The sequence below is a fragment of the Arachis hypogaea genome, chromosome 20 (genome assembly GCF_003086295.3).
Source record: "Arachis hypogaea cultivar Tifrunner chromosome 20, arahy.Tifrunner.gnm2.J5K5, whole genome shotgun sequence".
In the NCBI taxonomy this organism is placed as follows: domain Eukaryota; kingdom Viridiplantae; phylum Streptophyta; class Magnoliopsida; order Fabales; family Fabaceae; genus Arachis; species Arachis hypogaea.
Window position 1 is genome coordinate 1674986 of NC_092055.1, and position 24023 is coordinate 1699008.

General features: G+C 33.1%; 4 protein-coding genes and 1 long non-coding RNA gene across 5 annotated transcripts; 1 reads left to right on the plus strand and 4 right to left on the minus strand.

Annotated features, from left to right (window-relative positions):
- On the plus strand, nt 1-881 carry LOC140182631 (uncharacterized). The gene is made up of 2 exons (XR_011878598.1): nt 1-523; nt 626-881. It is a non-coding gene; the product is annotated as an uncharacterized lncRNA (long non-coding RNA).
- Nucleotides 882-2154: 1273 nt separating this feature from the next.
- LOC112784846 (alkaline ceramidase TOD1) lies at nt 2155-4750 on the minus strand. Its single transcript, XM_025828176.3, has 4 exons — nt 4308-4750; nt 3975-4184; nt 3317-3874; nt 2155-2649 (listed from the first exon to the last, which is right to left on the minus strand). The coding sequence occupies exons 1-4, from the start codon at nt 4558-4560 to the stop codon at nt 2300-2302; spliced, it is 1371 nt and encodes a 456-aa protein (XP_025683961.1). The 5' UTR covers nt 4561-4750; the 3' UTR covers nt 2155-2299.
- Nucleotides 4751-4960: 210 nt separating this feature from the next.
- Nucleotides 4961-6902, minus strand: LOC112784847 (uncharacterized). The gene is made up of 4 exons (XM_025828178.3): nt 6252-6902; nt 6034-6180; nt 5476-5553; nt 4961-5408 (listed from the first exon to the last, which is right to left on the minus strand). The coding sequence occupies exons 1-4, from the start codon at nt 6648-6650 to the stop codon at nt 5199-5201; spliced, it is 834 nt and encodes a 277-aa protein (XP_025683963.1). The 5' UTR covers nt 6651-6902; the 3' UTR covers nt 4961-5198.
- Nucleotides 6903-8285: 1383 nt separating this feature from the next.
- Nucleotides 8286-9236, minus strand: LOC112783465 (pentatricopeptide repeat-containing protein At1g26900, mitochondrial-like). The gene is made up of 2 exons (XM_029296290.1): nt 9152-9236; nt 8286-8893 (listed from the first exon to the last, which is right to left on the minus strand). The coding sequence occupies exons 1-2, from the start codon at nt 9234-9236 to the stop codon at nt 8286-8288; spliced, it is 693 nt and encodes a 230-aa protein (XP_029152123.1).
- Nucleotides 9237-11183: 1947 nt separating this feature from the next.
- LOC112784261 (glucan endo-1,3-beta-glucosidase 14) lies at nt 11184-13869 on the minus strand. The gene is made up of 3 exons (XM_025827415.3): nt 13282-13869; nt 12125-13194; nt 11184-11783 (listed from the first exon to the last, which is right to left on the minus strand). Exons 1-3 carry the CDS (start codon nt 13349-13351, stop codon nt 11706-11708), a joined length of 1218 nt encoding a protein of 405 aa, XP_025683200.1. The 5' UTR covers nt 13352-13869; the 3' UTR covers nt 11184-11705.
- Nucleotides 13870-24023: the final 10154 nt, after the last annotated feature.

Here is a 24023-nt window from a genome sequence, read left to right on the forward strand (position 1 = left end):
GGCGTTGTTAATTCTCTGACTCTCATTTCCATTTCCGTTTTTAATTTGTTTCATCCTCAATCCTCATCATGGCTACCATTTTCTTATTCTTTCTCATCATCCTTATCACTCTTCATTCTTCTTCTTCTTCCTCCTTCAATAACAACCACTACCCCAACCCTTCTTCTTCTTCTTCTTCTCCAATATTAAGCAGCGCCACCGCACTTTCCCAGTACCACCAAGTGTTCTTCCTCAAGAACAACAAGAAAGATGATGATGGTGACATGATCAAGAAGAGGAGGAGGATCGTCAAAAGGAACTACAAGATGATGAAGAAGAAGAGGAACAAGAACAATAACAAGAACAAGAACAAGAACTCATTAAGTAGCAGCAGCAGCAGCAGCAGAGCATTCTCTGTAATGCTACCAAAGGGATTCGTGCCGCCGTCGGGTTCGTCGCCGTGCCACAACGATCAGCCTAACTCCGCCTACTCCTCCTTCCACTGCCACCTCACCTCACAACGCCCTTGATCAATGCAAACAAGGTTTAATTTTGATCTCACCTTTCTTTATTATATCAATTGCTTTTCAATTTTCAATTTTCAATTTTTCAATTTTTCATTATATATATATATTTGCTGTAATAGGAGCCAGGATGCACAACATCGTTCAAGATACTAACACCAACCATTTTTCTTTTTCTTTTTAGCTACGCTGCTTATTAATTGTAACACCAATTATTCATCAAATTAACTTTCTTGCTTTTTAATTTTCTGTTATAATACTTAACTTGCTTTGCTTGTAATATAAATGACCATATCCTTAAAGTATCTATGTCATATAGAATTATAAATGCTCCAATTAATGGGAGAGAGTGTTACGTTCGTTGCTATATTATTATATGTAGGAGGTATCATGTGAGCTTGCATTATTTCATCTCTCTTCGTCGGGGGAACCAAAAATATATATATAATACAAAAACGATAAACCAATCGTGGCGTTTACTTTGTTTTGTTCTTGTTCATGCATGCATAACGCCATTGATTATAGCTATAGAGAGCTCTCTACACGATGCATGTGCCACCACCAATACAAACTAAATTCATCATTATTAATTCCAAAAATAAAATAAAACGTTTTGTTTCAATATGAGGATGACTACTAGAATGCGTTTTTAGTTTGCTATATAGGGAGCCATGCATGCTATGTTCATTGCCCAATGCAAGAATGTTAATATAATATTATTATTCTTATTTGTGGAGCCACATCATGTCGTGATAAATAATGTTGAATTAACTTTCTTCCAATCAAGCATATTCTCAATCAATTAAAAAAAAAGGTTATTTACACGTTTCAAACATAAAAATAATTAGAATTCTTATTTATTTTTTAATTAGATTACTTAATATAATACATTTTTATTTTGAATATTATTTCATATATAACCACTATTCAAATAATAAGCTTCTATTCTTTCTTCTTTATAGACTTTTTTAGAGGTGAGGTGATGAGGGAAGAGTAAGGGGCACGCAAAATCTAGATTTTAAACTTTTGCTCATTCTAAGGCTTAAGCTGCTATACTTTAGGATCACGGAACCTTTCACTATTTAATTTAATTAAGAAGCAAATTCTTCTCATCATAAGTATATATTTTCCATTATTCTTTTCACACTATACGCCACCCAACATCATAATAATTAATCGCCAATAACTACAAAATGGCAGAAGGAAGAGGGAACATTCTATTAACATGCAACATCTTGTCAGCTTTTCTCTCTATATATTAATAAAATAATTGGTCTTCCCTATTTCTTTTCTTCTTTTTCTTAATTTTCTTTACTTTTGTCGAAAAAAAAAAAACAAGCGCCTATTAAACTCTCTTATATGCAATACTGCAAATAACTATAGTTATACTTATTTTATAAAAGGTGAAAATCCAGGTGCAGTTTAATTTTAAATAAAGTTGATACTTGAGAGCTGTTAAATGATTTGACTGAATTGACTAAATTTTCATCTAGAGTTTTTACCTTTATAAAATATCATAAAATAGTTAAATTGGACGAGAGCAGGAATAAGATGATAATCTTTTAAAAGGTTTTCATGTTGCATTCCGTTAAAGTGAACATTGAAAAATAAATTAGTTAAATTCACATTTAATTATTATTGGACAATTAGATTTGATGTAATTTTATTCTATTCCAGTCAATCAAATAATAGAAAGAAAAAAAAAAAGAATTAGGAATGAAATTGGTGTAGGATGTAAAAGTATATATGTACATAAAAATGTGGTATGTGTTTGTTTTAGAATGGGAAGAATATAATCAATGATTGGATTGATCCCACATGGTGAGAAGATACTTCTGGCACTTGCTGCAACAGGTGGCATTAACATACAAGAAACCAGGGTGTGCCCTTTTGGTCCTTGCTGAAGTGGACAAAAGGCTCCCATGGCGTTTATTCTTGAGGTTGTGTCTGAACTCAAGTGCCAGCTGCTCAAACACTTCCACCTCAAACATGTTGATGGTAACGTTGGGCTTCATCTTATCCCTCACAAATGCAAAAGCCAATTGATCTCTTGGGTTGAATGCCTCCAACTCGTTGAACATTAGACAAGAGAATAGGTTACTTCCCACTCCATGCCTCCGAAGGATCACAGCACTATCTGGCACATCTGTCCAAAACATACACAATCTCATGCATCTTAATTAAGAATAAGTACAGGGAGCCAATGACCTAAGCGTACAATGTGTACAATGGAGGTTTAGGAAGTATTAGAGATATAATCATTAGTGTTACATTGTACTATCACGTTACGCTTTTGGGATGAGTGGTTTCATGATATGGTATTAGAGTTCGCTGCCCCCAAAGCATAAACTAGATCCAAAGCAAAGAAGATGAACTTTGGGACCACATTTCACGGAGTAGCCGTGATTACTTTTTAGTGATCTACTTTTTTTTACTATTATTTAATGAAATTCATGGGAAGTACCTTCCCCTATTGAAGCCATTCCAATCCTAACTGCGGCACAACTATTAAATTGAATGTAACTTGCAAAAGTCAAATGCTATAGTTTATGTAATTATAGAATATAGACTTGAGGAATGCTAGGGGGCAGCAACTTTTGTGATTTGTAGTCATCAAATAGCTATCAATGATGGTTTTAATGATGTAAGATTTCATCCAATTGTTCACTTTTCTTTGTTGGTTACATGTTGGCCAGAATTTAACAAAGTTGCTGGCCCTCTAGACTTTTCCTATAGACTTAGATGATTGGATTATACTTACCAAGCAAGTAACCATCATGGTAATTAATTATTTTTTGAAATTTCAAAGTTACCTGAAGCATAAGGGAGCTTGGTTGGGGACCATGGTTGGAGTCCATGTTCACAGTAGGTCTCCATTTGGTGCTTCAAGGCGTTAATATCCCACCATTTCTTCCATCGGGCAGTTGCCATTGCTTCTTCCATGGTATGAAGAAAATAAGGATGTTTTGATATAGCCATGTCCACATTCTGAGATATAACAAGCGAATGAATCAACAGCAGAGGATCAACCACAAGCTGCAACTTTGCATCCACCCAAATGCTGAATTTCGAATTTGGGAACAGCCTATGGACTAAGTATTTTGGTATGATCCCATTCATTGCTGGGCTCTCATACAACTCCTTCACAACCTTAACAATCCTCCACACACCTATCTTATGCTCTTTTGATTCCCTCCCTATCATTCCATGATCTTCAAGACCCTTCATTGTCACCTCATCTATAAACATGAAGAAACACACTTCTTCCACTGTTTTCCCACCAATTCCCTTCGGTTGCCGTATCTTATCATGGTCATTGAAGATTGCTGAAACTACTACTACACCTTCACACTTCTCCATCGCAATTCGATCTAAATCAAGCCTCAAAGTGCATTCCCATCATAATTCAGATTATTTATGACAATAAGCATACTATTATCAAACATCAAATCATGAAAATTCGGAACTCACCGGAATCACTGGTTGGAAATTTCTTGAGAAATCCGCAGGGTACTTGAGTGTTATCAATTTGATGATCGAAATAAGAGAACCTCGCCTTGATGCTCAAGTTCCCACCAAAACTCTCTGCATTCCCCTGCATGTAGCGCAGAGCACTCGACTCCTCAGCTGATGAAGAGTCCTTGATCAAATTCTTGATCTCCTTCACAACATCCAAGTAATCTGAATCCGATAACCACAATCCATTAGTGGAAATTCTTCAGCTTTATCACAACAACAACACAAATTCAGCATTTTCTATATTGGGAGAGAATCACACAGAACAGAGGAATCGACGCAGAGCACCTGAAAAGAAAATAGGAGAAGTGCATGTAGAACGTGTGGTTGAGACAGCATACTTGTGCTCTCCATAGGAAGAAGGGTAAGAGAAGAGAGGATCCTGAATTGGATCCAAAGGGGAAGATCTGAATAAGCATTTGGATTGAGAGAGAATGGTGTAGAGAGCGACGAAAAGAGTTGTGAAGAGGTATAACAGAGAAAAACAGAGGAGCTTGGATTGGAAGATTAGAGGTTTGGTAGTGGTAATCAGCTTCCCCATAAACTTTGTTTTATTATTTTTCTGTTTAATGGCATTCTTAGTTTTGCTCTTTCTCAGAAAAAAGAGGGCATTGATGATGAGAGAACAACAATTTGTTCATATGTGTAATGTGTGCCTAGAAAAAGGACGGTTTTTGGGCCCTGCATAAAAGTGGGGGTATTCTCGCAAGTTAGTTCGAAAGCAACAAAACCTGAATCGGTCAAGATTAGATAAAGACAAATATATAATATTTAAAACAAGGTTTAGGTTAGGCGGCGCCATTAAGATCTAATTTAAAAACTTGATTGTATGGTGTCATTATCAACGTTGATATTGCTTTATCGTATTTTGTTATTTGGTAGAATATGTATATATTGTAAAGATGAGTTTTTTTTCCTTAATCAATGGGCATTAGCTAGAATTCATGAATATTTTACTTTATTAAACAAACCAATGATTCCCTTTCATAGTTGTCATTGATTCTTAATTATTGTTATTACAATAATACCTACCCTGAAAGTTGTTAATAATAATTGAACGCATGAAAATATGTATGTAGTATTTCATTAAAATAAATAAATACAACACTTTGATATTAACACAGATTGATTTAGAGTTTACATAATAAAGCATAGTAGGTGAAATGCTTGTAGTGCAGATTATTTGGGGTCTTGGTGGGATTTGATTATGGCTTTGTGAAGTCGTTTGACTTTTCCTTCAAAGTCGTCGAAATTTTCAGAGGGTGAAGCCTCGAGAAAACGTGGGACATATAGTAGATCAAAATGCACATGAGGGTCAATTACATGAACGTATTCGTCCCAAGAGGCTAGAGCGTCACCCCTTTTGCCCTGCATTTCCTGTATCATTGCCTGTGAAAACAGAGTGAGTCAGAAACAGCAGAGCATGATTATTGAGAGATGTACGTACGGTACGTACCTTGTATAGTGGGCGCCGTGCATCTTTAAGAAACTCATCTTCCAAGCACGTACATTTCAAGGCCTCTTCAAACTTCCCCTACCATCATGTCACTTTTTAATTTAGATGTGGTTGGAAACGTATAGGATATAGTTATGGAGTGTATAGATACTTTATACAACTGTGGTGTCAGGAATAAAAATTGGACCGTCTAATTTTTGGAACACAAATCGGACTTTTCGATTTATGTATTTTAAATTTTTTTAATATTTTAAACATAAATCGAAGAGTCCGATTACTTTTGCCAAAATTTAAACTTTTTCTTCCACACTAATCGGACTGTCTGACTAATAGGCTTAATTTTTTTCACAAAGAATTCAAATGGTCCGGTTTTTTCATTTCTTGATTTAGAAAAAACTATCCCACATCTATGTCTAGCACCCACATTCTCCACAACAAAACATAACACACATACTTCTCACATCCAAAAAAATGAGCCCCATCATGTATATATGAAACTTAATTATTAATACTTTCTTTCATAAACCTTTCATTATCTTGTTCCATTCAAATAAATACCTTGTAAATCAGCATTTCAACCAATAGCATTTCGAACTCGTAAGCTTCGTGTGATTTATTTACATCATTCGCTCGTTTGATTGCTTTTGTAAGTATTTCCACTGCCGAATCTTCTCTGCCACTCATTTCCAGCTTCGCCACCGTTTTCTTCAAATTCAATATATACAGTTAGAAAAGAAAGAAAGAAAGAAAGAAAGGGTTGATTGAAGGTGTGAAACCTGAAGCATGACTAAATCGGGATGTTCTCGTTCAAGTAAAGTCTCTAGAAGCTTCTCAGCTTTGTCAAGTGTTTCTGGATTCGCTTTAGCCGCTTTGAAATCCTCCAATCTCTGCCGTGCTAGGGCTCCACTATGTACAATATCCGCAGCCAAGTAGCTCCTTACGTCATCATCGTTTGTGGGCCTGGGCCTGAGCCTGGGCCTTCTCTTTCTCTTTATGACATAACAAATCCATAGAGACACACACCCAAGGATCACATACACTGTAGCTGTCCTCCCATCTATCTCATACTTTGATGTCATGCAATTCCTCACACATTCGCTCAAACTTTGAGCAAACCAAAAATTAGAAAATTTTTCTACTGCTTGCTTCATCATTACACTCAATAGTAATTCCATGTGAAATCAATTTTCATGTTTTCTCAGTGTGTGTCTGTGTGTATATATTGCTTCCAAAATGCTATCAATGAAGCATATTTATTGTGATCCTAGTCTTGGAAGGCATGCAAAGAAATGTATATACCTTTTCCTCAGATATATTTTCCTTTCTCCAAGCAAAGATTTATATTCGAAATGAAAAGATACCATAAGCACTAGGGTGGACGATATACGAATGCAGAAATAACTCACAACCTTTCTCATGGGTGTGTTGTAATGTGGAAACCATTCTATCAGGAAATATAAAGATTACTAAAATTAGCCTAAAATATTAGGAACCACTCACATAAAGACGCTTAAAACGTCTTTTTTTTTAAAGATGTTTTTTTAATAATTAAAATCCAACCTATATAATCGATCAAATTGTGTTATTTTTGTCAAAATTAGACAAAATAAATCAGTTTAATCAAAAAATTGATAAATCAAATCTTGAACCGATTTAAATTAATATTTTTTATAAAAATAACTATAATACCTCTATTCTAAAAAATGACTTAAAATATTTTTATTATATATTTTAAAAATTTTAAATTCTAATTTTTCTCTTTTTTCTATGCCATCATAGAATTAGAATTTAGGATTTTTAAAATTAATATATATAATAAAAATATTTTAAGTCATTTTTATAATAAGAGTATTATTGTAGTCATTTTCTATAATAAGAGTATTATTGTAGGATTTATCGATTTTTTGGTCAAATCGATTTGTTTGATCTAATTTTGATAAAAATAACACAATTTGATTGATTATATAGATTAAATTTTTTAATTATTAAAAAACGTCTTTAAAAAAAGACGTTTTAAGCGTCTTTATTTAAGTGGCTTCCAAAACATTATCAGTTTCTCAAAACGAAGGCTGGCAAGATTTGCATCCTTTAATTCGTGACATGTTTTCTAAGACAATATATGCATCTATCAGATCTCTATAGTCCGTCTTGTGTATAATCATATAATTATTGTTAATTGAAATATTATGAAAGATTATACAGCAAGAATTGAATAACTAAGAATACTTCACGAAATTAAAAAAAAATGATGATATGATGATATTCAGTTAAGAATTAATCATGCTCTCTCCATATATACGACAAAATACATTTTTTTTTGTTTACAGTGTGTGATTCATCTTTATTTTTTAACACTTTAATCTTTAAATAAATTTTAATTATTAAATTCATTTTTAATACTTTATTTTATTAGACAAATTAAGTTAACATAAATTCACCTACTTTTTAGATTTTATAATTTAAATGAATTATCATTAATTGAAGTATTATAATGTTATCACATTCTTATGACATATTAGAGCAAGAATTAAGTAATTAAGAATACCTCACAAAATTATATATATAAAAAAGAAAGATGATATAATGATATACAGTTAAGAACTAATTATGCTCTCTCTCTATATATACAACAAAAAATTTTACTTGAACCATTAGTATCTTCATTCCTGATTATCATTTTCAATTATACTGACTCCAGCTTCCTTTAACATATTTTGTCCCACAGTTTCAACTGTAGTAGCATTAGTTGCTTCATTTCTTAGCATTGATTAGATCTGAGATTCTTCCAGCAGCAATGTAAATGCCAAAAATCAGGAGTGAATCTGACTATCTGTAACATGCTCTGTATAAATACTACTTAGCACATGTTTCATACATTCCCCCAATTTCACATCACCATGGATTAGGCAAGCAGAAAGCAATGTAGCCCATGCGGTTACGTTGCCCTTAATAGGCAAGCTTTCGATTAGTTTGTGCACTTCATGTAGCATCCCTGCTCGACCCAGAAGATCAATGAGAGATCCATAATGTCCAACTCGTGGTGAAAAGTCATATTTGCAGACTATGCTCTTAAAAATTTCCATCCCCTCAATTACAAGCCCTCCATGGCCATAAGCACTGAGAACTGCCAAGAAAGTAACCTCATTTGGTCTAAACCCTTCCTTCTCCATCCTGTTGAAAAGCTTAACAGCATTAGTCGGCTGGCCATCAATTCCATGACCTGAAATCATGGCTATCCATACTTTTCTATCTTTACCCTTCATCCTTTCAAATACGTTTGTAGCTTTGTCTAGAAAGTCACATTTGGCATATGCATTAACAAGTGTTGTTCCAAAAACTGCATCCAACTCTAGTTTCTCATCTTTTATAAAACTAGTAACGTATCGTACTACTTGCATAGATCCATAAGCAGGGCAACCTAAAAGCAACCTAACTAAGGTAGAAAAATTAGATTTAAGACCTTCAAGTCTCGTTTGCTGCAACAATTTCACTACTTTTCCAAGTAGTCCATGCATACTTGCCGATCAAACAGTTCCACAAGATAACATCCTTTTGGGCAACACCATCAAAGCCAAATAGATACGACCCATTCTTGTATAGAGATCAATCAATACAGTAAGAACATTCAAATTAGAACCAAGTCCTAGTCAGATATAGTAACCATGGAGACACTTGCCTCCAAGAAAATCCCGCATGTCAGCAGTTGCCGACAAAAGACTCAATGCAGTTGCAACACTGTCTTGGACCTCGCAGCAACGCATCTTCCAAAACAAATGAAAGGTCAGCTTAGGCTGAGAAGCAAGAAGGTGACAGCCATCAAAGTGTTCCATGAAACCAAGTCATTTCATTGGGAAAATTCATCAAACAGGTTGTGGGCATCTCCAAGTCTCCTGTAGACACAGAAGAAATGCTATTCCTGAAATTAAGAAAAAGCAGGCCTCGCCCAAAGACAAGGTTAGAAAGCCTAGTACAAGCCTTGATGACAGTGATGAAAGAGAAGCTGTCGATGAGAATTACTTATATTTTATTTTTATTATACCAATAATCAATTCATAATTTGTAATATAAATGTAGCCTGAGTGAATTGATTTTAATATAAAGCCTTCCACAAATATTATTATCCACTTGTTGACAAAGTTGGAAAGGTACTCCGCATAATTCATGTTTTTACATTATTGTAACAGTTCTATGATTTATTACCTTTGAATAATAGAAAACATGTAATGGAATAATGACATACAGTTGAATATAATTGAGATATGAATGGACAGTTAAGCTACTTTTTTGCAGATGAATCGGATACATGCAGCATAATAAGCTTAAGAATGATTATGATTTATGAAGTAGCACTTCACATGGTAGAGTTATGTAACTTATATCTAATGGGACCCCAACCCTATGATACTATTAATCAAATCTCAGTAAAGCCCAAATTACTGTCTGCATTCTCACATCACTTGTCTCCAGGAAGCAGCAGGTTCAAATACAATGACACATACATATTCTTGATTTTCTGAGGGGTTCATGTGCACCACGTTAGCATGCATAGACACCTATCCATCTCTCTCACCTTTTCCCTGAGCTTTCATTCTTCCGCTTTAGGACAGAAGAAAATAGAAGGACTTAAAATATTGATATTAAAGTCTCCCTTTGAAAAAGAGATTTCTATGGTGGCCCTATGCTGATGTATATTTCGCCAAGGAATAAAGCACGACCGCCCCATTGTCCTCTTCTGGATAATTATTATAAATAACCCAACGTAGCCTTATCTTTCTGTACTTTTTAATTACATTTTCATCATTAACTTTTTTACACTTTTGCATATTCAAGGTTGCAAAAGTGCCTAAAGGGAGAAGGAATAACAGTCCTACATCATCATCATTTTATTATGCGACCATCTTAAGAAATAAGAATGTACCTTAACCCAATTTCAAATGCATTCAGATTCATCAACTAACTTATTCGAATCAGGTGGAATATTGTGGGAAAGAAAGAAACCTCTTATTTTCCATATACAACATTTAATTTAAATATAAAATTTTGATTCATGTTAGATTATGTTAGGGACTTGGGTATTATGGGGTGCTCAAAGTCCCACATCGAGTAGTATGGGATGCTTGATGTTGTATATAAGGAGAGTAGTTCTTTTTTTTAATAGCTAGCTTTTAAGGTTTGGTTTCTCACTTTCCTTAAATACTTAATAGATTACCACATTTAACTATAATAATTATTGCTATTACAATTTAACTCTATTATGCATATACTGGAATATAAACAGTAATTTTTTTTAATAATTTATACATTAATATTAGAAGATTTCAATTTTGTAGAAATTAACGAGTGATTTGCATAACACTAATGGATTCCACCTTACTTACAAGATAGGAAGCTTTTCATAACCACCAATAGGATGACGCATATAAGATAGAGTAGGCTAGCCTCAATAATACTCTCTCATGCATTATAATGCAGAGAAAGATAGCCTTTACTCTTTCTCCTCAAGCTGTCACACATTTTTTTCTTCTTTAGGCCAATGAAATTTAAAATCAGCAAGTTTTATCAACGTATGGAAGCCTAATAAGCTCTTTAAGAACAAAAATTTGGTTATATATTCTCACATCTTATAACTATATATATGCAAAATTGTATAGTTGTACCTGGCCTTGTAATGAATAAACATAAATGACGAATATGGCAAAGAAGTGAGATAGAAACAAAAGCGAGATTAAAAACTTTACATATAATGAGGAACGTAGAAGCTAAGATATATTTGGTATTTTAAACTAGAAATGATTCTGTTGCAACATCATCTTGCATCGAAACTGAAAGAATGAGGTGGCGTTTTTGTCCCTTTATGTACCTAAAAATAAGCTAAATTTCACATCACATTGCGGCCACATGGTAATGTTGCTAGAATAATGTGACTAATGGTGGGGTTAAGTGGATGAAAGAAATTAAAGTATAGCCACTTGAATTAAGATGTTTGGTAGTACTAATAATCTTCATCATCAATTCTCTCCCCCATCGAAATTGAACTCCTTTCTTTTGCTGCCCAATCTTTTGGAAAGCGTGTGCTTTCTATTTTTTTTACACAAAATAGCTAGCTAGGTTGCCTTTAATAGATAGAGTTCATGAAGTAGTATTTCAGATTCTGGAAAGCTCCTTTTGGTTTGTGAGACAGGTCACCTTTTTAGCCACTTGAATTACCGCATGATGCACTGTAATTTTGTTCACACATAAAGGGCTGAAATTACCCAATACACAAACATCCAAAACATGAAGCTTTGATGGTATCCCTTGTGAACTACCTGTATGTATGTACCACATCGAGTGAGATTTAGAAAGTATTAGAATATCATAATTAGGAAACAAAATAAGAAAAATATCAAAGAGTTTAGGAAAGAAAGGAAGAATTATTTAAAAAAATATTATTTTTGTTATTCATATTTTTCATTTTGTGATTACAAAATTCTTACCAATATATAGACTAAGAATACACTCTTTATGGAATAATATTCTAATAAATTACATTGATTTTTTTCTAATCCTCTTTGATATTTTTCTGATTTTGTTTCTTAATTATGATATTCTAATAGAAAGATGGATAGTTTTAATTAAAAGTATTAAAGCCTTCATTTACAGCATGTACCTTGGTGTGAGTGGCACGTGAGGCAAGGGAAAAGGAGGCGGAGGAAGAAGAAGAGGAAGAAGACGGCGATGAAGAAGAAGATGTGGTTGCAAGAGCAGAGAAGCCAACATTGTAAGTCATAGACTCATCAGGTTGAAAAAGACCATAGTTTCTTTCAGAGGTAGGTCCAGGCTTCAAATCTTCGTTGAACAATGCAAACAAGTAAACCTCCAACCTCATCCTGGGATTCAAAGGTGTGCCTTCATTGGCCATTTGCCTCCTCAACAAGTTACGATTGTAAGTAGCGGCATTCTGCGGAGTTGCACCAGCTTCGTCTACATCACCCTTGGAAGGCCAACCGGTTTCAGAGACTCTGACCTCGATCCCCTTGAAGCCCATCTTGGCAATGGCGAAGTAAACGGCGTCGACCATTGCATAGAGCATGTTGTCGTAGCGAAGCTTGGTGTTGGGATCAACCATTCCCGAGTTGGGATTGAAGAGAACGTAGTCGAGTGGAATCTGATTAGGCTCGTCTTTGTATGCAAAGTATGGGTATGCATTGATCCAAAAGGGGGTCTTGGTTGTTGAGAGGAAGTTCAAGAACTGGTACATGATTGTAGATATCTCGGCCTTGAAGGTGCCGGCAGAAGGAGGGTAAGACTCATCCAGAACCGCCAGAGAACTGGGCGTGGAGACTTGGATGTTGGAGTATCCTGCTTTGGTGAGAGCGTTGTGGATGTTGATGACTGCAGGGACAAGGTGCTGGATGAGAGTGGTGTCGTCGTCCGTGAAGACTTCATTTCCAACCTGAATTCCGCTGATCTTTGTTTCCGGTAGGTATGGTAGTATGCGGGTGCTGACCCACTGAGACGCCGCTTGTGGATCGTCCAGTTGGCTTAGGATCTCGTTCTCCACCGTCACGATTAAGTCCATGTTGGAGTTTGCGAAAGACCTGAGAATGTCAGGGTTGGTGTCGTAGATTCTTGTCTTTGTGATCCTTAGGGTGCTCAACAGTGTTAGCACTTTCTCTGGCTCTGGTAGATTGTTTGCTACTTGCCCGTAGTTGATTCCGAATGATTCAACTCCAATATCTGCATGCATGGAATGGAACGAATTGAAGACACAAAATAAAGCAGAACAAATATAGTAAATTAAATGAAAGCAGGGTATGTATGTACCTGATGATGAAGAGAGAAAACATGCAACAAGAATAATAATATAGGTGATGCCTATTGTTGTTGTTGCCATTATACTAGTTGATCAGGGAGGGATGGGAGGAGATTATATTGTAGAATTGTAAAATGGCAGATATATATGATTATTTTGGAATTCCTTTCTTTTCTTGTTTGAATATTTTTGGAGGAGGTCAAATAAGTGGATTTTCCTGTGGATATATAGCTTGCCTTAGCAGTATTCCACTTCTTTTTCAATTGCCTTCTCCCTTTAATTTCCTTATATATATATATATATATACATCCATACACATATTCTTAATGAACAGTGTAATCTTTTGGACTAGGTTGTCTCTTTCCAACCATGCCAACTTTCCATTTTCATTATTTTGACCTCAATACCCCTCATCAACTCGCCAACTTTCTTCCATCAAAAGCAAACACAAATCCCCCACTAGTCGGTTAAATATTACAGGCAAGTCATCCATCGCAGTATCCCAATATTTGAGGTAAGGTCAAATATTACACCACCTTAATCATCACACATTCCTTATACTAATTTACTTTCTTATAATTATTAATCTTAGTCAACATATCATTTTTTAAATAAAAAATTAGTTTTATCTATTTGTGATAAAGGTGAGCACAGGTCGGTTTGATTCGGTTTGGTTTAAATTTGTGTTTTTTTGTATATGTATCCGAACCAAACCAAACCGATTAAGAACGGATTGGTTCGGTTCGGATAATTGGGTATCCGATGACTTTGAAATTCATAAAAAAACCAAATTTTTATCTTAAAAATTCAACAAATACAATAAAAATGTAACATCAATAGAAATAATCTAAACATGTTAAACACTAAATATATTAAAAACTAAACTTATTAAAATCCAAACATATTAATAATGAATTATCATTGTCTAATGAAAAAGTCATATATATATTTTTATTTTTTTTATTTAATTAATATATGATGGGGTCGCGGGTTGGTTCAAGTTCCGCACCCTCAAAACCGATACCCGAACCAATCACTAACAAAAATTATCAGTTTGATTCGGATTGAACCCAATTACCCGTTAGTTTCAGAACCAATTTAATTGGTTCGGTTCGGATTCATACGAATAATCGGATACCTGTGCTCACCCCTAATTTGTGTATGTGTATATATATTATTTTACACATTTTTAATATACATCATATAGAGTCAGGAGTGGTCCTTTATTATTAGAGCACTTAATGTTAAGAGCCGTGGGAAGATACGGTGCTTTTATTTGTATGAAAAGGCAATAGGAGGTGCTGGCCACTGACCCTTTTTGACTTGGAGATGCTTTCTCATGACCATAATTTTGAGCAATTTTAGGCATCTGCACCCTTTTTCACAGCAGTACATGATCACATATATGGATTTTGAAACAAAAGCATGTATACATCATGCTTCTGACTTCGGATATCCATTTAATTAGCAAGGACTAAATTGTTTTTTAAGGTCTGCATGTGATGTAAAGTATGAATATATACATGTTTTGTTATTTATTATTTTGATTAAAGTTATATGGTTCGTTAAGTTATCAAGAATTATGTCTTTGTGAACCTTTTGATAGCGCTCTTAATTAATTTGGAATCCTTAACCTTAATAATAAGATCCCCAAAAATGAAGTCAATTGATGGCATGAATTGAAGCTCAATAAACTTTTCACAAAAAGGAATTCGATTAACGTAACTTTTGGAATTCAATGAAACAAAACTCCTCATTATTTTTTTTTTGAGTTGATCTATGTCTTTATTTGTTTTCTTTGTTAGATGGTTAAAATCTTAATTTTGCTAAATATATCAAAATTATAACTACTAATTCTCAGATGAAATTGGAGTATTAGTCTTTCTCCTTGCTATATATAGACATTAATCTTTTAGAATCGGTATTATTATATTTTCTTGTTCCACTAAATTACTGGTATCTGAATCTTATTACTATGTACATGCATGTATGACTAATTTGATGTGACATGGCTAAAGTTGAAAAATATTTATATTTATTTGTTTTTCTTTATTTTATATTTTCATTGTTTTTATTAAACTATACTGAAAAGTGAAAAAAAAATTTAATCTAAAATAAAAAATTGAGATGCATTACTTGATTTAATTTTTAAACTAGTCTCACACAAGTCTAAACTAATTAACAAAATAGTATAGTATTTTTTTAAGCACATTTACATTGCTACATAACCCTAATCATATATAAATTACAGAGCTATGACTATTGTTTATCCCTTTATGATAACTATACATAAAAAATTAACTATTAAATTAATTGTCTATATAAAATATATGATAGTTGATTTTTAATATTTGTATACCATTTTTTGCTGTTTACCTTATAAAATATATGATAGCCTCACCGCAACTTTTGATGATAGAGATATCTTATAAATAATTTATTAGTAAAAACAAAAAATCTGAAAATTAAACCTAGGTTGACAATACATACATAAGCAGAAGATTTATTAAGAGATGAGCCAATGTTATAATACAAATTATTGGCATACACTTTTCCGTGAGCATCTTTGATTATATTAAAATCAGGTTTAGATTCTGTATAATTCCTTAATAACGGTTGTGGAACAACAATTTAGTTAATAATTCTGATGAGCTGAGAATCAAACTGTATTTAGCTTGTCTCTCTGTCTTATTGTAAGCAATTCTAACAAATTAAAAGACAACGTTTTACAGATATATAGTTTCGGACGATGTTACTAAAAGAAATATTAAAAAAGAGGCTGATTTATAGAATCATGAGCGAGATTAGCAATAATTGAAGTAAATATATATGGAGAATAATAGAATATTCATGCACCGTTTATTATTATTATTCATTGTACTACTTTATATCTAATCATTCATCAATCAAACAAGATGCTGAAAGATTTCAAGTTTCTGCATACATCCGTATTTGAGCTAGACGCCAGTTGGAAAGTTCAGTCATCATATCATCACTAGCAAAATCTTCATTCATTTCTTTCAAAGCAAATGGACTTTAGTGAAATTAAAAAATTAAAAAGAAAAGTGTGGTTTTAAACAAATTAGTTATGTATGTTCATTTATTAATTCCAACAATACTAGGAACCAAGAGGATACCAGCAAAAAATTAGCCAAATGTCTTTGGGTGAATCCAAAATCTCTACGTAAATGGTGTTTATATTAGGCATTAGGATGTTTCTTTTCTTTGTAAATTGGATGGTTCTGAATCTATTTTCGGATTTATCATGTTTTAGACATTTGGAGAGGGAATGATGATGAAGAGACGTTGCAATGATACTGAATGTATCTCCTCCTAATTTGAATGTGATGGAACATTTAATAACCAATATTTTAAATCATAAATAAATAAAACTAATTACTATATGTATAATTAATTAAGTTGTTCTATTTTTGACTGATTTAAAGTTGGTTACATATAGTTTTTCCTAATAATAATGGTTTTTTCATCATTTAATTTTTCTTCCGCCTTTATTTTCTATATAGCCTCTCTAATCTCAAAGTAAGTAGCAAGGTTATTTTTCTTTAATTTATTGGGTTACAGATCATGTATGATCTGATGAGCACGCAGCACTCCTTCTTTAATTTTAACTCTTTTATCGTAATGAATGTAAGTTAGCTTGAACCCATTTTTTAGACTTTAATTACAATGTTAGTTGTTGCTAGCTATGTCATTTGTAGCCGTAATTTTGCATTGTTCAATTGGTTACCGATAAAGGAAGGAAACGAGTCACTAGCTTAGTATGTATACCATATCATATATTATTTTAGTATTTAATTAGAATATGTACTTTAATTTTGGGAAGAAGACAAATTAAATGTGCTACATTTGCAATTGGTCATTTTAGAGGCGTTTTCAAAAATAATTACTTACGTAATTTTGGAAAAAGAAAGACACAAAAAAAGGTAGCCTTTTGCTTTGGTTAGCGAATTTGGCTAAAGCAGTCTTTGGTTAGAGGATAAGGAATTTTTATGTTGCAAGATAAGACCATATATATTCCGATCAACAAAAGTACTTCAAATTTATTATCCTAGATTTAATTTGTTTTTTTTATTGGTTCGCTGATTTTGGGATAAGCCTGAATGAAATTGGAGAGGAACATTTCAAGAGGTTTGAAGATGAGAGAGGTGCTTATTGGTTTAGCGGTTTAGGAAACGAAAAATGATGTATCGGTAGTTGTATAATAAGTTACAAAGAAGTTTGAAGGATATGAAACGTCATAATATGTTAGATCTTAATGAAAAGGTAGTGGGATACTAATAATAAGCCCCTCTTGGCCTTGTGCTCTTCCACAAATAAAAGCTGTCTTATTAATTCCTTGGATGGATGAGACATTGTTCCTAAGATAAAGCTAATTATGCAATGGTTGTGGATATGGTTGACTTTTCAGTCAGCTTCCTATAGTTACGCACAGTAAACCATTCATTCATAGAGACGTTGCCATCCTCACACTACCTTACAATTTATCTCATTTGCATAACTTCCGTGACATGTTGGGCAATTATATTTCATTCATTCAATTTATTAATTGTATCACTATGCTAGCTATAGTAAGCTCATCCATGTCACATCATCATCACCTCATTCATCCCTATGTTAATATGTTATGTTTTTGTTGATATTGGCAGGTGTATAACTCGTCCGCCGATGAATACTTGTAAGCTCTCCATCAAGATGAAGTATGGGTACCTGCAAAAGACACTCCGACGCTCAAGTCAGTAAGTGTTTAAGAGGTATAAGAATAATTCTATGAATATAGAATGTAAGACATGAAATATAAGTTATCATGTGTTGTGTGTAATAATTTTATGAATATAGGATGTAAGACATGATATAGAACTTAGGCTGCGTTTGTTTACAGAGACAGGACACTGAGACAGGAACACCGAGACACAAAATCATGTTTCGCAGAAGAGACATGGACAGAGACAATGTGTCCAGAGACACTGAATTAGTGTATTTTGTGTCCATCTTGACAGGAAGGACACGAAGATACTAACAAGGGACACAACTTATTTTTTATTTTTTCTTTTATTATTCTTGTTAATTTTTCATAATTATTTTTTATTATTATATTTTTCATCTCAAATTTTTTGAATGAAAAAAAAAATGTGAATAAATTGAATTTTCATAATTTTCATAATTTTTATTGTTATATTTTTCATCTCAGTGTCTTGTCCTATCATGTTCTCAATGTCTTGTCTTCTTAGAAACAAACGCAGCTTTATATCATGTTGCCCCCGAGATTAGATATAGAAGGTTCCTTTCATAGACATAGAATTGATGAATGATATTCATGTTATGACCGTTTAGTCATTAAGATTGAAATGATGGTCATTAAATTGGTAACGAATGTGTCGATTACAAGCAAAGAATAAATGATAATTAACGCCGAGTTATAACTCATAATGCACACAATAAAGACCGAGTTATAAGGTGAGGAATCATGTTACAAATTAAAATTGCAGTAGTAATGGATTAACATTTTATTTTATTTGTTTTTGTTAACATATTATAAATGGCATCGGCACATGCATGTGATCTAACTGCTAAAAGAGATAAAAAGAAGACAAAGCTAATAAGCTTACGTCTTAAAAGTTCCTTTGATGCAAAGTGCCTACATTGTATGCCATTATCCGTAACAACTTTTATTATATTAACAAAATGCTAAAGAGATACCTTAATGCATCACTCCATGAATACTTATATATATTGATGCGTAAGATTTTTCTGAATATAATATATGATATATATATATACTATAGAGTAGTGTGTATATAAAACCTTTACTATAATGGTTAAATGATGTATAAAATGCATTCAAGATTCTTTTTGATTATGTTTATTCGTGGCTTTATGATAATCATTAATATTCCTATTAAAGTGTATGAGTCTGATGACTTTCATTATTCAGGTATTATAGTTGTTAATATATGGGCTTAAATTTAGAACTATATTTTGAATAGTCACCTTTTTGCAGGTACTTCATGTTTAAGTTTTGAACTATGTTAAATAATATTGCTTGTGTGTGTGCCAAAAATAAAAATAATATGGTTTGTGAAAAAGATGCGTAACTAATATCTCTGTTGCTAAGCCTCTTATTAGTAATTTATTATGATATGATATACCCAATATAATGTTTGATCCCTTGTGTAGGGAAAAAAGATGAATATCTTTAAGCTTTGATATGAATATAATCCAGAACGTATGAGTAAAGAGTGAAGAGCATGGTTTAGAATTGGTTGAAAAGGAAAGATAGGTGGCAGGTATGGGAGGTTTATCTGCTATGCAGGCACCAAAAGGGAATTAGGACGCACATCACATGTTTATGTTTGCCCAGAGATATGTTATCACAAACCAATCTTCAATTCAACACATATCACATCTTATACTTGCTCTAATCTAAATTAAAAAAAAAAAAAAAGATATCCTATATTTGGTCCTGCTTTACAAATAAAATAATATTATGTGTATATATTTTATTGGAAATAGTAGAGCCGCCGTAAAGTATAGGGGTGTTATCGGTTCGGTTTGGTTCGGTTTTAGACCAAAAATTAACCGAACATATCAAACACACAACCGTTCGATTTGCTATTTTTACAATCAAATCGAACCGAACCGAACCGAACCAACAGCGGTTTGATTCGGTCAGTTTTTTCGGTTTTTAATTTCTAATGAACAAAATATGAATCACAATAATTAGAGGTTTAAAATAGTCAATAAACTGAAATAATAAGAGTAAAACATTGAAATGGTTAGGGGTTAGAGATTTTTGTTGTTAGGTTAAAGGTTAAAATAGTTAAAACATTGAAATGGATGCATATCTTCGATTCGGTTTGGTTCGGTTCGATTTTTATCGAATCAACCGAAAATCGAACCGAACCGATCGGTTTTGTAAAAAAAAAAAACCATTTTTTTTTGTTTTTAAATCGATTGTTGTAATTTTCGGTTCGGTTTGCAGTAATTTTCGGTCCGGTTCAGTAACTTACCCTAGTAAAGTGTATGGACTTGATGGGAGAGAATAGAATAGACAGTGGGCTTCTGGGTAGGGCTTCTGGGCTCCGTGAAACAGCAGAACAGCCCATCTTTGCTGTTCATCTGTTTTCCAAAATCCTTTTATACAAAACCATTATACTGTGTATCACTTTGCTAATGCCAACTAGTAGCACAGCATATCTTAGTGAATGAAACGTTTCTACTGAGCAACAGGGCAAGAAGTGAGTTTGGAACCAATGTTGGCCGTGTTACTTTCTGATTTTGATGCCGGTGCTTCAATTACATCAGTAGCTGCATCTAGAAGTAGTTACTCACTCTGATTGAACTATAATTTCCAGTCTTTATGATTATTCTTCATTCACTTTTAAAATTGTTTAATAGCTGATAACATATATATATAATGCTCATTCATACAGTTTGCAACTTACAATTATTATTATTATTACAACCAAACTTAATAATAACAATACACATCAGAATGCAAATGCAGGTGTAGCTGCCTAAAACCATGGCAACAAGGTATCAAAATCTTTGAAAGAAGGCATGGAATTATTAATAGTTTGAGGTTGTATGTTTGTAGTAGGAGCAGCAATAAGAGGTGGTTGTTTGTGAAGTTGATTTGGTTGACTTGCCGATCCAATCCAATCCGTTGATGAGTTCTTGCCAGTGAGGCTCTGAACAACATCCCTGAAGTTCACGGCATCCGTCTCCACATACCGTGTCTCAATTTGCACTATCTTTGGAGCTTCACCACTCCTCATCCTCTATCTTCTTTAATCTGATGCACTTTGTTTTGTGTATGTTAATGTATATGCATGTTTATATATATACTCATATACGCATGCTAGTGGGGCTCTATTTCCGTTTGACTCTTCCATCTTCAAAAGCCCTATTTCTCATCTATAATATATTAATATATTATATTATCCTATTCAATTTAGACCACATATATTCAGATTGAGAAGAACAATGAATACATGATCACAAATTTACTTCTTAAACCAACCAATAGCAATGATTTAAGCACCGAAAATCCCAACAAGACATACATTCATTTTTAGGTGAATGCTATCATGCCCTTTTAAAAAAAAGATAAATTATTATGGTAATATATATATGGTGTTTATAATTATAATTAAATTAAATATTAACCATAATAATTAGGTATATGTGTTCTATTTTTTCTCTCTTTTGTGATTATTTAAAGGAAAAGTTTAGGGGTCAGCAACTTTATTAAATTTTGGCCAGCATGTAACCAATAAAAAAAAATGAGCCATTAGAGAAATCTCACATTATCTCACACCATTAAAATTACCATTGATGGCTATAAATTACAAAATTGCTGTCCCCCTAGCACTCCTCTTATTTAAATTTAGTTTAGCACTAACAGTTTATGGTGGTGGTGGTGGCTATTACCGCTCGAAAAATCTCTTTGCGGTGAATTTACAAACCCATCAACAAGGTGCAAGTACGTACACGTGGCAACATTTGTGCTACTGATGTACAGAAAATCTTTACATAGGCACAACTCCTTCCCAACTTCAGCGTACATCTACTGCGCCTCCTCCGCCTTCTTCTGTATGGTGATAACATGCTCGGAGTTCACTATCTGTAAAATTTTTGTCCCATGAAAGTGATTAAATTTGTGTGCATAATTGTCATCTCATCTTGCAAATCCTATTGTCTGCAATTGAATTCGACTCTGATCTCCACCTCATCGACAACAATGTCTTTAATCTCGTGAGGATCCGAATCTACAATCCCTTAAAACTTGTATTTGACATCATCAACAACAATGTCTTTAACTGTGTTTATGACTTGAGAATTTGAAGAATCTTTTCAAATGTCTTTATGACTTCTATCATTACAGACCATAAGCTCTCCTCTACCTTCAAGTACATTAATTGCATTCGTAAAGATCTCTTCTACTCCATAAAACTCATTTGATGAATCACTTTCAATATATATATATCACAAAGAGTAATTTATCTTTTATTTTAGAGAGGGTACGATAGAATTCACCTAATTTTTATATATTACACGTATATGCCATTTTAATATTTTCGGGATATATTTCGTTAATCATTATATTGTTTGAGTTGTAGACTTTAGTCTAAGGATACTGGCTGGAGAGTTGAAACTTCAGAGAGTCCAAGTCAAATAGCACGCAAGTTGGAATCTGGTCAAGGCCAAGGGATTCATTCAACAAGTCTTAGATTCCCCATTTCGCGTGTCATGAATTTTTAATTTGCTTTTTTCTTTACCATTTTTGTCAATTTTCATTGTCATGTGCCATGAAACCCTACCTTGTATTGCACTAATAATGATACTAAAAGTTTGGTATATATGATTGGATTTCTAGAAGCTTGTTCCTCAGGATTTGTGGCTGATAATAGATCATGACCATTTATGACTATAAAAATGTTCAAAATAACAACTAACCAGCTGAAAAATAATACATCCTAGTAGACTTTTTTATTTTTATTTATTATGTATTGAAATTCAATGACAACATGATTTGAATATTATCGTCAAACAAAAGAATATTATCCTAAAATGCCATACGTGATTACAAAGGAAAAAATAATTTTCTCGACATTAGTAATTACTAGCTACTCAAAACGTTACTATAAGTACAATTCTAAAATTATCTCATATTTAAAATACTATCACAAATAACATTAGTAAGACATATAATATATCTTGAATAAAGTTGAAAACTATTTCCCAACTCTTATTTTAGAGTATTTTAATAATATAATGTATGATATTAGAATTATTATACGTATACACATGAATCTATTTATTAGTGTGTCATATATACTACTCCACATCATATTCATACATTTAAGTTTGTCAACAATTTGCAAAAGAGAATGATAGAGACAAAGTATCATAGTAAGAAAAGAAAAGTTTTAACTTTTGTCTTTATTCTCTTTGAATTCTAATATCTCCTTTATTTAATTTGACCCAGAATTAGGATATATTATTGCTTTAATTCTAACATGATAACTTTCTAATTTTGAGACTACACAGAAGATTGAATATTATTATCATCTTGACTTTTTACTTTTAATTTTCACGCCTGTTTCTTTTGAACTACAGCAAATAAATTAAACCCATGAAGCTCAAGTACTTGCGAAGACTTACTAAATAGGAGAAGAACAATGAGCTTGTGAATCAATGAAGAGTTGGGTCATAGGGAGACAATAAGTTTAGTGTAATGCATCAGGTTTATAACCCGCTGAACCTAGCTATATCGTACTATTAATACAGTAATATATTATTGGGTGCACATGATATGGTCCGTTTCGAAGGTCCGGTTCAGTTTCGAACACTTTAGAAGCTAATTTGGTGTGATTTTATTGGGTAAGGGTCTCAAAAATAGACCCGGTCATTATTTTGGGTCGGTTCAGGCCATAGCTCGAGTCACCCGAAGTCGACCCGGTGGCCCGGTTATCATGCACAATTAATATTTTGTATTATTAGTGATGGATTATGACTATTCTTATGTGGAATTTAAGTATTGTAAACCTTAATATTTTGTGTTATTAGTCATTATAAGACTATAAGTTAATGTTTTATGTTTAGAATGCATAAGACTTTAGACCAATGCATAATATTGTGTTATTTGTATTGATTTAAATATAGAGGAATGTTAGGGGGCAGCAATTTTGGTGTTTTGTAACCATCAATTGGCCATCAATGATGTTTTTAA

Coding starts and splice junctions, on each gene's coding strand:
- LOC112784847 (XM_025828178.3), bottom strand. CDS start 6,650: ATGGAATTACTATTGAGTGTAATGATGAAGCAAGCAGTAGAAAAATTT. Junction 6,181..6,251: donor CCGATTTAGTCATGCTTCAG/GTTTCACACCTT, acceptor TTGAATTTGAAG/AAAACGGTGGCGAAGCTGGA. Junction 5,554..6,033: donor TTGAAATGCTGATTTACAAG/GTATTTATTTGA, acceptor ACATGATGGTAG/GGGAAGTTTGAAGAGGCCTT.
- LOC112783465 (XM_029296290.1), bottom strand. CDS start 9,236: ATGCGTTGCTGCGAGGTCCAAGACAGTGTTGCAACTGCATTGAGTCTT. Junction 8,894..9,151: donor CATGCGGGATTTTCTTGGAG/GCAAGTGTCTCC, acceptor GGTTGCTTTTAG/GTTGCCCTGCTTATGGATCT.
- LOC112784261 (XM_025827415.3), bottom strand. CDS start 13,351: ATGGCAACAACAACAATAGGCATCACCTATATTATTATTCTTGTTGCA. Junction 13,195..13,281: donor TTTTCTCTCTTCATCATCAG/GTACATACATAC, acceptor CCATGCATGCAG/ATATTGGAGTTGAATCATTC. Junction 11,784..12,124: donor CACGTGCCACTCACACCAAG/GTACATGCTGTA, acceptor ACATACATACAG/GTAGTTCACAAGGGATACCA.
- LOC112784846 (XM_025828176.3), bottom strand. CDS start 4,560: ATGGGGAAGCTGATTACCACTACCAAACCTCTAATCTTCCAATCCAAG. Junction 3,875..3,974: donor ATTTCCAACCAGTGATTCCG/GTGAGTTCCGAA, acceptor GGCTTGATTTAG/ATCGAATTGCGATGGAGAAG. Junction 2,650..3,316: donor CAAGCTCCCTTATGCTTCAG/GTAACTTTGAAA, acceptor TGTTTTGGACAG/ATGTGCCAGATAGTGCTGTG.